Raw genomic sequence first — 14,737 nt, forward strand, 5'->3', positions numbered from 1 at the left:
GCCCATACCCCACTGACCGGGCTAATGTATGGTCCGGCCTGCACTACAGGTGCAGGGAATCTTTAAACAAATAAACAAACACACAGCGAAACCGCACTCGCAGCCCACCTCTCGCCGAGGCAACACCTCCACCGCTGTTCCCGGCCGGACCAGCTCTCCACAGCAGCCCTACCAGTCAAGGGTCGGGCCTGCCCTTCCATCTGAGGGAGTGCCCTGGTCGGTCCACCAGGAGGTTGAGGCTTCTCTGCCCTTTACTACTCGGCAGACGACCCTCCCTCTGCCACCACCAGGACCGGGGTTGTGCCCTCGTGACACCCGGAACCGGGCCTCCCCTCCATGCTTCCATCTGCTGCTGCTGGAGAGTTGGGCGAGTTTACATCGCCCATTCCACCAGGGGCTGGGGGCTGAGGGCAGTGTCGGGGCGGCCTTACATCTCAGCACATTGTCGGCGCCCCCTCCATTGTCGCCACGCAGTCCACCGTGCTTCGCCGTCCTGCCCTGCCCTCCTCGACCATCATGTGCCAGTTTGCCCTAAGTACCGCGCCTTTCCCTTGCCTTGTTCGCCTCCTCGTCAGCCATTTTGCCGGCCCAGCTATGCCCTTATTAGAGGGCTTTTTTTCCCTGCCTTTTTCCCTGACGGGTTCTCTTGTTTGCCCGTTCCCCACCAGAGCTGTAGGGAAAATATTCAACCAACCACCAACCAACCAGCGAAACCGCCAGATCGCTGCTCCTCTCCTCATCGTTAGAGGCTAGTGCCCAAACTCTCACCCCCCCCTTTCTTCCTTGTGCACTGAGTCATCATATACGTTCGTGAGTTGAATTGGTGATATTTTCCCTTGATCCTTGTTGTGCTGAATAACGACATCACTGTTCCTCTCTCCATCTTTCGCAGACGAGAGTTGTGGAGGGCCGTGGTTCGCATCCCAAGGATTCAGGCGTTCTAGCTGCGGCCTAGCCGCTGGCACACTAAATTTCCCCCCCCTTTAGTTCATGGAATCAAAGTGAATATCGGTTGGTCCATTTGTCCATTTGATTACGGTCCATGTGATTACTGATCCTATTAATTACTGTTTCTAGCTTATATAAGATTCTTCAGTTGTGTATTTAGTTTAAGAGAATATTCTTTGGTGATAATCTAGGTTTCTTCCCGACAAGTCCGTCAGAGACCACGGGACTATATCCATGCGTATCAGTATTCTTGGAATATTAATCTAGTGTGTAAAGATACATATTTCTGGAGTTATACTGTAAATCCTCATTACTGAATATTACTTTAATTCGTGAAGATTCATATTTCTGAAAAGTGTAACAGTATTCTTTGAATATTCAGTTTGAGAAGATTCATATTTCTGTTGATATAGATCCTCATTATATTGTGTTTGGTATCATTCCCAGTTTGAAGAGTAATCTGTATCTCAATTCTTGATACTAAGTAGATCTTAGGTTGGGTCACATTGAGATTGAATTTCGCTGTCCTCCAAAGAGTGGTACAGACGAGGTTGAGCGGCCTGCAAGGTGTGCTAATATCTAACTGCTCCCACCCTTTCTAATAAGATCACTCTACCACATTTCCCATAAATTCTCTAATAAGACCATGCTACCCCATTTTCCATAATTTCTAAAATCCTGAGCATCATATTGGTGGCAATATCCAATCTCTGAGTATTACACTGGTGGTGTATCCAAATTTTTTCGTCGTTACAGTTGTTTCTGCCCAACGTTTAAAGGTGTATTCACACATCAATGGTGTATCAGTGCCGTGTCAGTTCAGTGTCGGTGAAATCCGTGACGCATCAGTGATGCCTATTCACACATATCCGTACATTATTAAGTCAGTGATCTTCAAGATGGCAAAGATTACGAACATTGAAATGGCAATGATTGCCATAATTTTGGATGAAGAGGAAGAAGAATAGCATCAAGTAGAGAAAAGAAAGTGGGTACATGAAGCCTGGAAGAAAACAGAAGGAGAGCTTGCTACCCTGTACAAGGAATTAATTGATGATGGAACTAAGTTTTTTCAATATTGTAGAATATCTGAAAATTGTTGTAACACATTGTTCAGTATTAAAACATACAGAACAGAATGATTTCGAACCAACTCAGTTAGCTTTTCATCATTCATTGTTGTTCACAAACCCACACAAACTTTAGGCAAGCCACAATACAAAACTCATCCAACGTCCGTGAAAAACTAAAAAAATTTCGTTGCCGATGATATTCACCTTCACAGCACGGATACATAACCGACATTGAGGGTCATAATACGTTACTGCGCCGGACATGTGTGAAACCGTCAGCCAAAATCAAAATAGCGATTATATATATATATATATATATATATATATATATATATATATATATATATATATATATATATATATATATATATATATATATATATATATATATATATATATATATATATATATATATATATATATATATATATATATATATATATATATATAATATATATATATATATATATATATATATATATATATAATATATATATATATATATATATATATATATATATATATATATATATATATTTTTCACTGACACTGATGGACTGAACGGACGCGGGACTGACATGTCACCGGTATGTGTGAATAGATCTTAATCCTTCTTTCTCCATCACGTCTGTCGCATAACATCCGTCTGGCAGCACTCTCTCATTCCTCTTCTGTCCAACTCTAATGCAAGAGTTTACTGTTGTTCTTAGTTATTCATGTGTGCAACAGGTCAGCTCTGGAACTATCTTATTCAGTCTCTGTTTCCCTCTACCTATAACATCAGTCTTAACCCGCCCCGTCCCGTCGATGTATGGGTGCGTTGCAACGATTTGCATTTGCCAGTCCCGGCGACGTACCGGTATGTCGTGCAATTGCAAAGTGCATAATTTTGACAATTTTCAAATTTCGTGCTTGATTTGTGGTATGTATCCTCGCATGACCTTCCCCTATCTGCCACCAGGCGCGGACACTCGGCGACCCCACGCTACCTGCGCTAACCTGCCACTCGTCCACTCACCTGGTAGCAACGGTCCTGCTCAGACATGGCTAAGAGAGGTCTCTCAGAGGGCGAAATTCAAGCCGCCTTGGATGCCTTTACAGGCGACAGTGATTCCCCACTGGACGACGAGGTTGTGGATAAAGATTATGTGCAGCCAGAGGAGGAAGAAACCACCAGCAGCGATGAAGAAGTTCCGTCTCCCAGGAAGCGGCAGTACGTGACTTACCGTGATGCTAGAGAGGGGCAGCAGGCCAAGAAGCCACGTGCAACATCCTATGCCTATCCCCAACGTGATTTGGAACCAGGATTTGATGACGAGGACGATGACGATGACGATGATGGAGCCGTGGGACGTGCTGCCACGTGGTATGGACGTGAGGTCATCACTCATCGTGGCCCAGAGCGCACACCACGTCGGACGAGCAGGTATGGGCCTAGCATTTTGTTTGGGGAGTTAGGAAGTGCCGTGGAGGGAGTGGGGAGTGAAAGGGAAAGTACAGGGAGGATTAGGGAAAGTGAGAGTGACATGAGTGAGTCATTGCTCTCCCTAGGTAGTGTGAGGCGGCTTAGTGTATCACGTGGGCGAGTGCGGGTGCGTTCAGTATCACGTGGGGTTGTGAGGGATGGGGAAAGTGGGGAGGAACCACTCCCAAGCACGTCTTATGCTCCCCAATATCCCCTAACATGTGGTCGAGCTAGGGTGCGTGAGAAAGCACGTGGTGTTGTCATAGAGGGGGAAGGTGGGGAGGAACCACTCCCCAGCACATCTGCTCCCCAATATTCCCCTACTTCATCCCCACAGCCCCCTAATGTTCCTCAAGGCCGTAGGGGTAAGGGAAAGGGAAAGGGTAAAGGCAGAGGGAAGAGGAGTGACAGTGGGGAAGCCCTCCGCACTCCTTCTCCCCCACCTCCCCAACCAGGATCTCCTCCCCACCTAGATGAAGGCGGTGATGGGGATGATGGGGACGAGGGATTTGTGGGGTGGAATTGGGAGGATGGGAGTGATTTTTCTCCCCTCATTCACCCCTTCACTGAGCAGGGGCGCTCTGGCTGCATTGCTCCAGGAATTCACCGTAATTCCACCAGGTTGGATTTTTCCACCTGTTTTTTAGTGAGGCATTTGTGGAGCAGATTGTATACCAAACCAACCTGTTTGCAAGCACCCAGCGCCTTGAGAGTGAAAGACTGGGAACAAGGAGTAGGCATTCTATCATATATGATAACCCTGTCTCCCTTTCAGAAATGTTTCTATTTTTTGCCCTGGTCTTTTTCATGGGTATTATACGAAAGAACAGAATTCTTGCTTACTGGACTAGGGACCATGTTATGTTTACCCCAATATTTGGGAAAGTGATGAGCCGTAATCAGTTTCAACAAATTCTAAGTCGCCTCCATTTCTATGATGCTCATGATCCTGCAAATGTGAACGACACTGATAAAATGAGGCGAATTAGGTTGGTCTTTAATCACCTATAGAGACCTCATCATAGACGAGAGTCTCGTGTTGTGGAGATGCAATATTTCATTTAGGCAGCATATACCCAGCAAAAGGCACCGTTTTGGGTTCAAGATCTTTGTTATGTGCGACTGTAGGACTGGATACGTGCAAGACATAGTCTTGTACACCGGTGCACAGACAGACATAATAGAAGATCGAAGTATTGGACTGTCGGGAGCAGTGGTAAAGACGATGATAGAAGACTACCTTCATCGTGGTCACATCCTCTACCTGGACAATTGGTACACTAGCCCTCTTCTCGCTCGTTATCTTCACACACATGAAACTGGAGTCTGTGGAACCGTGAAGGTGAACCGGCGTCACATGGCCAAGGTAGGGCGGAAGCTTGCAAGGAATGAGGTTGTCTTCTTCAAAGCCAACAACATCCTTGCAACTGTGTGGAACCACAATAGAGAGGTAAGCCTATTGTCAACGGTTCACCGCCCCTTGATGCACCGTACTGATTCAGTTGATTACCGTAGCGTCATATTTGGAAACCTGAGTGTGTCATGGACTATAACATAAACATGCTCCTCGTGGACCAGTCAGACTCCATGATATCGACGGTAGAGTGTGCCAGGACCACGATGAAGTGGTATAAGAAACTGTTCTTTCACTTGCTAGACATCACTGCTCTGAATTGCCACCACCTTCACGCCATGACAACAGGAGTTCAGGAAACCTTTGAAGGGTTTGTGAGGGAGCTCGCAAGAGAGATGTTTGCACGGTATACTGTAGAAAGGCCCCAACATCGCACCCGCACTGCCCCTATTGCACAAACTCCCCTGAAAATATCCGGCCGCCATTTCCCCACTCCTATCCCTCCCCAGCCAAACAGACCTAGGCCCCAACGCAGGTGTCACGTGTGTAGCAATTCCCGGGTGACACTCGCCACACAGAGGAAGAACACCCGCTATGAGTGCGTGCAGTGTGACGTGGGTCTCTGTATTCACCCATGTTTCAGCGAATATCACACGTTGATGCAATTCTGATATGGTGTGAATGCGAAAGGACGCTGAAACTTTGAGGTAAATGCGACAGACAGACGCTCAGTGAAATTATCAGTCATGTTGATCCCCAAATATTAGTATAAAGTGCATACGGGTATAACATAAATGCAAAAATTGTATGTAAGTGTATAAATATGCTGTAAGTGGAAACATACATAGCGAGGGTTTTATGATGTGATATTCTGTCGCTCAGTGCAATAAATACGGCCCGTAATTATATAATTATTATTATTGGAAATTCTTACGGGTATAAGTTCAAAATATTGTAAGTGCTGAAATATATTCTAAGTCAAATATTCATAGCATATGTATAGAGATGCGATATCCCGACGCTCAGTTGAATGAATAAGGCACGTAATAGTGAAAATAGAAGTCGACAAGTGGTAAAGTGTGTAATATATGTAAAGAATCAGTATATAAGTGTGTGAGTATTATGTTGGTCGAAACATTCATTGCGAGGGTATTTTCAAGCTATATTCTCATGCTCACTTGAATAAATAATGCCAGTAAGTATGTACAGTGCAGTATAGGGGTGTAAACGTGTGTAATGTAAGTGGGAAATTATAAATGGAGTGAATAAATAAAGTAGAAGATGAAACACGAGTGTTTGAGATCGTGGTTGCTACGTGAATATGAGCTAGCATATCGCTAAATGTCCTCGTAATGAATGAAAATAATTGAAAACATTTACAGTGGTGGAGGAAAGGTTCTATGTAAAGGGAAAAATAATAGGAAAGTGATAAAACAATTGGGTATGTTGAAATACAAGTCATAGCGAGTGCGCTTACTAAGCTGATGTGCGCTAGACTTATGCTGCATGTCATCATAATGAATGAAAACATCTGAAAACACTTACAAACAGTTGTAATTGGTAAAATGTCATTGAAACAGAAGTATACAAGTAGAAAAAATGATATGTTGACTGATACAAGAAACTTGGCATATAGCACGTTACGACTTGGACCTAACTCGCTATGCTCGCGCGATGGTACAATGCTTATTTTTTATATATATGTGTCTGAAATCCATTATATTGTTACTGTTATTGTTTATTAGTTCAAATTCAATAAATATAGAGGTGTTGTGTGTTGTTTCCCCCAGTATTCCTTACCATAGAAAACGTGAGCGCCTCACACGTCCATTACAGAATACGATACCTGGCTCGGGGGAACTCACCTGTTCTGACCACTTCTAGACCACGGTAAGCCCTTTCTTGGTGATTTTCAATCGTTTCTCAACCTAAGCGGAAGTTTGAGCCAAAAAAAATGTTTTCCAAAAAGGCTCGGGACTGGGGGATGTTGGAGGGGCGGAAAACCTCGGGACGTGACGGGTTCAACGCAGTATGCCCGGGAATGTCACGGTGGACGGATCTTGAATTTAACTCTTTTATGTTTGCCCTCGGAGGGAACAACTTTGCAGACTCAGCTTCTGATTTCCTTTCTACACACACACACACACACACACACACACACACCGCTCGCTGGTGCAGTGGTAAACACCGCTCGCTGGTGCAGTGGTAACGTTCTCGCTTGCCATCTGGTAGACGGGAGTTCGCGCCTCGCTCAGGTTCCGAAAAGTTTCACTGACGAAGTGGGTGGTTACTGTCCCCCTTGAGCAAGGGGACGGGTGTGTGTGTGTGTGTGTGTGAAGGTCACAGCCTTGCCCTTAGATCGGACTATATGAGCTCTCAGCTCCCTTCCGGGAGGGTAAAAGCCGACGATCACGACCATCAAGTGATCCTGACCGACCCGGTGAATTACACACACACACACACACACACACACCGCTCGCTGGTGCAGTGGTAACGTTCTCGCTTGCCAACTGGTGGACGGGAGTTCGCGCCTCGCTCAGGTTGCGAAAAGTTTCACTGACGAAGTGGGTGGTTACTGTCCCCCTTGAGCAAGGGGACGGGTGTGTGCGTGAGTGAAGGTCACAGCCTTGCCCTTAGATCGGACTACATGAGCTCTCAGCTCCCTTCCGGGAGGGTAAAAAGCTGACGATCACGACCATCAAGTGATCATGACCGACCCGGTGAATTAAATTAAATTACACACAACGAACAGTTCACCATGACACTTCCTCATGCCACCTAGAAAAGCTTCACACTACCAAGAACAGGAGTTCGTTTGGTGTGAAATCCTGAGCAGAAGCTATGACTCCCAAGTGCACGGTCAACAGGAAAAGGACCAAGACTCTCACTGGCTTACATTTTGAATTGTAGGACGAAGATCTTTGAGAAACTGTATTGTATTTCCTATTTCAGTAACCGCCAATCATTTTCTTTTATGTCGCTTTTTATCACAGTCACAAGGGCTTTTCTGTTATGTCGATTTTTGAACAAGAATTTTTAGCATTTCATTTTTTCCAGACACACCAACATGAGTGTGTAAATGTTGACTTGGTCCAGCTTCATCGCACGTACGAATCTTGCTTCATTTAGTGTCTACTTTTGTTAAGGCTTTGGATGGAATCAAGTGTAGAAGCAGTGGACAGTCCATGATGGCGCCGTTACTCTTGCAGTCTATAAAACCTCCAAACCACCATCATGCCTTTGTTGTGTGTGATACCCTGGCTGCTACTTCCCTCTAGCCAAGGGTAGAATAATTACTGAACTGACTGAATCCAAACGATGGCTGTCTGTCTTACAATCTATCTCCAGACGCCTTGATCCCGCAGTACGTAGGTAGGCCGTAATGAACTGCCTCCATGTCACCCTGTCCTATTCTATCTGGTAGTCTTCTCTCAAACTGACACTCCCCTCTCATACCTTTTCACCCCATACCTACACTTACTCCACGGTCTCCCCTCCACCTCACTTATATTACTGTTAGTCAGGCTTTCCCTTTCCACATTTTTTTTAATGCCTATCGACCATTGGGGCTGAAGCCCCTGGTCATTAAGGCCATATATATATATATATATATATATATATATATATATATATATATATATATTCACACATCCATGCATATAAACATACTTTCCACAAGGCAGTGTTGCCACACTTTTAGATGGGAATTATCGTACCAGCTCTTCAAAAACATCGTTTTTTCGTTGGAATTATTGTAAATATCAAATTTTTATAGTGTTTAATAATCAAATGTATTTCAAAATTGCCGCCGATACCTTGGTGTATTTACTGAAAACTTACCCATTACAATTATCTTCATCAGTACCGTAATTTTGTAAGGTACTGATGTTTACTTTGGTGCATTTTTATCACTTTATTTTGTATGAGATTTACGGCATACCATGAAAATTTCATAATAATAATATTATAATAATATAATCATATCCTTCATAACAAAAATAATGTTACAAGAAATACCCTTTGTGCCACTCTAGAAAATCAATGACTAGCAGCAGAATGCGGTCCATATAACTTTAATAGATAACTCTTAGAAATGTGCTTCCTCATGCAGATAACTCAGCAAGACCATAAAAAAAATATTTTCAGTGATCACCATTACATTAGCTCTTAAGCACACTCATTTGTCAAACTGTGGAACAACTGTGCTTGATTAGCTATACGTGCCACAAAATTTACTGCCATGCTAGCTTTCAACCCAAAATTATCGTACAAACCGTACGATAATAGAAAATGGTATCGTACATCGTACCAGAGGCAATATTATCGTATATATATGATAATTATCTTACGTGTGGCAACACTGCCACAAGGTGATTGGCATGTGTATAATCGTTAGGCAAAACTGTATACCTGTGGGTGACCTTGGCGTGGGACCAGCCGTACAGGGAGTGGACGTTGTAGTGAAGGAAGGTGGTGTTGCCGTCAGTGTGGTTGCTGGACATGCAGATTGTCTTGTCACTGAACCGGTGACACCCACATTGAATTACAAAGTGAAATTAATTACATGTGAAATAAATTAACGTGTAAGTGAATAAAATATGATTGAGATAAAAGAACATTATAATTTAAAGTCAGAATAAATTGAATCTGAAGCAAATAAGAAAGCAGAATTAATGTAAAAAGTACCGTAAGATATGACGTTAAATACGATAAAGCCTAAGTAACTGACGATATGAAATGATCTGAATATATAATAAACAAGATATAAATAAAATAACGTATTTAGGAAACAGGATGCTGGAAGATAGTGAAATAAGAATGAGATAAAACTAGAATATGATGTGATTTGAAAAACTGAGACATAATAATATGGAAAAACTATAAAATGATGTCAATCTGAATGTGACATTAGAAAATGAAGAAGCTGGATTGTGAAGTGTATTAGAATATCAAATTAATCATAATATGAACTAAAATGTACTGAAATAATTTAGAACATGTAATAATAAGACTATGGTGCCAAGTAGACTACCAAGTACAAAGCAGTTTTACTTAATTATTAGTTAATTACATTTACTTATAAAAGGCATATAAACTAAAGTGTACTGAAATAATTTAGAGCATGTAATAATAAGAATCTGATGCTAAGTAGATTACCAAGTACGTAGTACTTGTAGTTAATTTTGCAAGGGATATTTCGATATGGAGCAGCTAAATATGAGGGTATGTGAAGTAGAGTCAAACTACCAATCAGTACAACAAAATGTAATATGAAGTGAGTGGAAAGATGGTAAGGTAAAGAAGGTTCCTCATGAGGGACTAAAAAGAATATTGCGCAGATATCGTCCAGGGTGCGTGTGCGTGAAGTTAAGAGAACTTGTGAGGTAGAGAAAATTCATTAGGGGAACATGAAACAAACTGAAGTGCCCTGCTGGTATATCCCAGGGTGAGGGCACCATAAAGTAACGGAACTTGTATGGTAAAGAATATCATTGTTTTGCTTGGACTAAATCAAACCTGAATCCCCACTGACATACTCCAAGTGAAATAAGCAGAACTTGAGGTAAAGAAAGTCTGTTAGAGAGTACTGAAACAAATGTGAATCACCCAGTGACATTCTTCAAGTAAAATAATAAAGCTTTGGGGTTAAGAAAACTTTTTTGAAGGGGGCTGAAACAAACCTGAGTCTGCCGCTTAAATTCTCGGTGGTGAGGGCGGCGTGGGTGGGGTATGGCGGGTCATCCCAGAGGTTGCGAGGGCATCGGAGAGCATACAGGTTGGTGCCGAAGCTGGACGGCTCGTTCATATCCACCCAGGCGCCGTCGAAGCCCACCAGCTTCGAATACACTGTACTGTAGTGGCTTTGTTTCCACCTGACAGAATCTTTAACCTCTTTTAAATCACTTGATGGCCAATGTAGTCAGACTGAGGGGTTGATTTGACCAGTAACCAAGGAGACTTATTCCTAAGTCATAACTATGGATATGTATAATTGAAATATATGTAACCATCACTTAGTATTCTGGCTGCGAGAGTAGCTCAGTTATATCATATGAAAAACTGATTATACAGTCATTATTTCTTTATCTATGGATAAAGTATGTCTTTTGTTCATGGTGTCTCCAGATGATTATATTCAGCTTAGGAGAGCACCCGAGTAGTGAAGATGTAAGCGAATGGCATATCCAACCCATACATTTAGAAAGTCTACTCTGTGTTAAACTGCCTGGAGATGGTAGTAGTAGAAGCTGCGACCCCAGGTTCATCTGAATGTGAACCCAGTGAAGTGAAGGCTGAAACTGTAAGCCTCCTGCAGCTCACCATCCTCCTTTCGGGATATAGAGAGGGATATGAGGGACGTTTGTATAACGAGCAGTGAATCCGTCCTGTTATATCAACGCCATCACGTAGAGGCGCTCCTTTTCAGCATCCTGGATATAATATACCTGAAATAAGTTCCACCACCCGGCGATACTGGTGCCACCACATGAAGACATCCCCCCCGCAGCACAAAGGTCATTGTACTGATGAGATACAACCTCTTCACATCGATGACGTGGTTGCCATTGTAATTAAGATACAAATGTATGATTATATACACTTTAAAGAGGCCCTCTAGCTGTCAACATGATGATGATGGCTGTGTCTAACAGAAACAATTCGAAGTGTCTACTGTACGTTAAGTGAAATCATCCGGATTTTACAGAGGGGAAAAAAAAAGAACAAGAAGCGGTGCGAAGGCACAGTAAACCCGTCCCCCGCAGTCATTTTAGTGCTGACGTGTAAACACAACAGGATATCTAGTCAAAGATGTCACGTCAAAATTGGAGTAAATCGGGTGAAAATTGACGATTTTATGCCTATTTGAAATTTTAGGCCTGACCCACCTGACATTGACCTCTCCCTACCGCTAACAAGAGGGTGATAGCCTTGATGTAATGAGGCATGTTATAGGATGCAGATTTGAAAGATGCACCTTTAGGTTTTGGTTTCATGTCGATATGACGAATTTGAATGGAGTTATGGCGAGAAAACGATTTTAACCCGTTTTTTTTTTTTTTTTTTAAATAATTTTTTTGGGGCCTACAGCATGGGTGTTTGACGACAAATTTAATCAGGTTATCATGCCTTTAATTTTAGTCAAAATCGCAGCAATAGTTTTGGCGTAAAACTGTTATCAGACAGACAGACAGACAGACAAACAAACAGACAGACAAACCGAGTGAAAACAATACTCGTCCCAAGCCCCTGCGATACGGGGACGGGTAAAAAGAAGCTACAGTTCAAGTCAGAATTATTGAAGACCCTTCATTTTTACCTGGACCAGATTTCGTACTTTATCGGCTCATTTAGTTCAATAGCTGAAAAAGGCATTACTACGATTCTGTACTTTTTCTCATAGCACTTATTTGTGACTGGCATCGTATTCCAGAGTTAATCTGTTGCTACATCTCAACATTCAAGATAGAGAAATGGCAATTTTGGGCCAAGCTAAAGTAAACAGAGCGTAGTGTATCACCTGATGGAAAGCTGTAATCTCCTGTGTCCACCACTGGTGAGTGTCTGGCTTGAAGAAATCTGGGAAGACGGTATCCCCTGGCCACACGCGCCCCACCACGTAGTCCCGGCACCCGTCACATTGATCCCCAGGTATCAGGTCCTCAGAGGCCCATTTGACATATGCGTCTGCTTCACCACCATGGATGGCTGGAGGGTACGTCTCAAAGTCCGTGGCAATGGCTGGGTCCTGCGGTACAGTGCAGTGATAGTCAAGTATAGTGAGGTACCGTACCACTGAATTATCATGGAGTCAAAGGCTTTTCTTCCTCTCAGTGACTGCCTTCAGCCTCTCGAACTTTGTCTCATCTATCACCAATCTCTGCTGAACTCCCTGTTCCATTAGCATGGGCATTCATCACCTGTCTAGCTCCACACTTTCATCTCATTTTTGTCCAGTTCTCTAATGCAAGAGCTAACCAGCATTTTCAGCCTTTCATGCATTAAATGAGGCCACTCCGGAACTGTCTTCCTCAGTTTGTCTTTGCCACTGCCAATGACTTCCAGTCTTCCATATGCATTGTGTCTAGTATGGATGCCTACGATCTGTCTTATTACTCTAAACTTACACTGGGCGGGGCAAGCTTTACAGGGTCTCAGAATTTGGCTCTTTCTTATTCCCGTCACTATTCGTTATACTGTTTTCTGTCCACCTATGGGCATACAGCCTACACCTGGAATATAAGGATGCACATTGTTCGACAGGCCTTGTCTCTCATCACACCACTGACACCAAATGTATTGACAGAAGCAACACCTGACAGATTAACCACAGTTAGAGTTGGGCACCGAACCCGGATCCCGCAAGACCTGGGTTTGCACCTAATCAGTAAACCACGAAGAATACACGAATACACCGCCTACCTGTCGGGTTATGCAGTCTTTTATGTAGCTTAATACAAAGGTTCTCGTATTGCCTTGCCGTCTGCTCTGATGACTCTTTAGCTCGTCTTTCTTACCGATGTATTTATACTCTTGACACTTCCATATCCTTTCATTCAAGTTTCTTACAGTGGGTGCAGAAGAGGACGCCTTCATTCGGAGGCGCCGATATAACCACGTGGCTCGACTGCCTGATTATATAATTACATCCTTCAGTTACTTCCCTATCCCACTAAACGCGGACGGTAGACTGCAAGAGAAGGGCAACTAAAGCCTGCTGTCCATCGGGTTCACGTGTCACACGAACCTTGGCCTTCAGCAACTATTGCTGCAGTTATCATTCTATAAATATCCAGATCTTATAGCTCATTATCTTACGAGTACCAGCGTGTTACGAACATCACCTGATAAAACCAGACTTACGAATATAATGACGACCTTGATGCCGTCGTTGTGCAGCTCCTGTACCAGCTGTGGCAGGTCAGGCCAGGAAACAGGGTCTATGGTAAAATCACGCTTGTCCTGCATATAGTCTATGTCCAGGGTCTGCACGTCCTGTGGAGGACAGAGGAGTGCTGGCACATTAAGCCACTCAGTGAACGTGTGGATAAGAAAGGTATGCAAGGTGAGAAAGCAAAGAAATAGATGTAAGATAGAAATGGATGGATGAATTACGTAGGGAGATACAAGTAAAAAAAGTTGCTTCCCCTTAGTTTTCTTTAGCTCTTTTGGCAGTCGATGAAATTACTCTGTCCAAAATTACCAGTGAATGGTCGTGCGGGAAAGAATGTTAGGGTAATGATAGTGGTAATGATGATTATTATGATAATGTTATGACAGAGGTGTGACATGGAGATTTCCATATGCAAGGTAGACTGTGGTGCAGCTAGGGCTTATAATAGGGGATGTGTCTTTTCAGTGTACTGATGGTTTGCTGACTGGGGAATGTGATTATCGAGAGGTGACAGGGCAGAAGCCTGATTAAGTGAGAACTCATCTTGACAAGGAAAAGGCTTTTCTTTTTCGCATAAAAAAGGAACGATATATTTCATGATAATGAGTCGCGGGCAGTAAAGGATGAAAATGTCCTCAGACCGACACCTACTGAAAAGATGTTGAGATGTATGTGTAATGGTACATTGAAGGACAGGACATGTACTGAATCAAGGGGATGCTAAGGTACTGAGGGGCAGGACATGTACTGAATCAAGGGGATGCTAAGGTACTGAGGGACAGGAATGTACTGAATCAAGGGGATGCTAAGGTACTGAGGGGCAGGACATGTACTGAATCAAGGGGATGTTAAGGTACTGAGGAACAGGAATGTACTGAATCAAGGGCATGCTAAGGTACTGAGGGGCAGGACATGTACTGAATCAGGTGATGCAAAGGTACTGAATGTTGGTGAAATGATGTTTAAAGGTAGAAGGAATAGGAGGAGATTGGATATGCAGAAAA

At 43.1% G+C, this 14,737-nt stretch overlaps 1 protein-coding gene across 1 annotated transcript in view; it reads right to left on the bottom strand.

The window, feature by feature from the left end:
- Positions 1-14,737, bottom strand: part of LOC145416224 (sucrase-isomaltase, intestinal-like) — a 93,810-nt gene that overhangs the window by 51,077 nt on the left and 27,996 nt on the right. Inside the window, exons 8-11 of the mRNA XM_080285234.1 lie at positions 13,703-13,834; positions 12,360-12,587; positions 10,522-10,676; positions 9,251-9,358 (exon numbers count right to left, since the gene is read on the bottom strand). Of these exons, the coding sequence (XP_080141360.1) occupies positions 9,251-9,358; positions 10,522-10,676; positions 12,360-12,587; positions 13,703-13,834 (623 nt within the window). The remainder of the gene's footprint in view (positions 1-9,250; positions 9,359-10,521; positions 10,677-12,359; positions 12,588-13,702; positions 13,835-14,737) is intronic.

The sequence above is a fragment of the Coenobita brevimanus genome, chromosome 105 (assembly GCF_032717465.1).
Source record: "Coenobita brevimanus isolate Jiangsu-jjx chromosome 105, ASM3271746v2, whole genome shotgun sequence".
In the NCBI taxonomy this organism is placed as follows: Eukaryota; Metazoa; Arthropoda; class Malacostraca; order Decapoda; family Coenobitidae; genus Coenobita; species Coenobita brevimanus.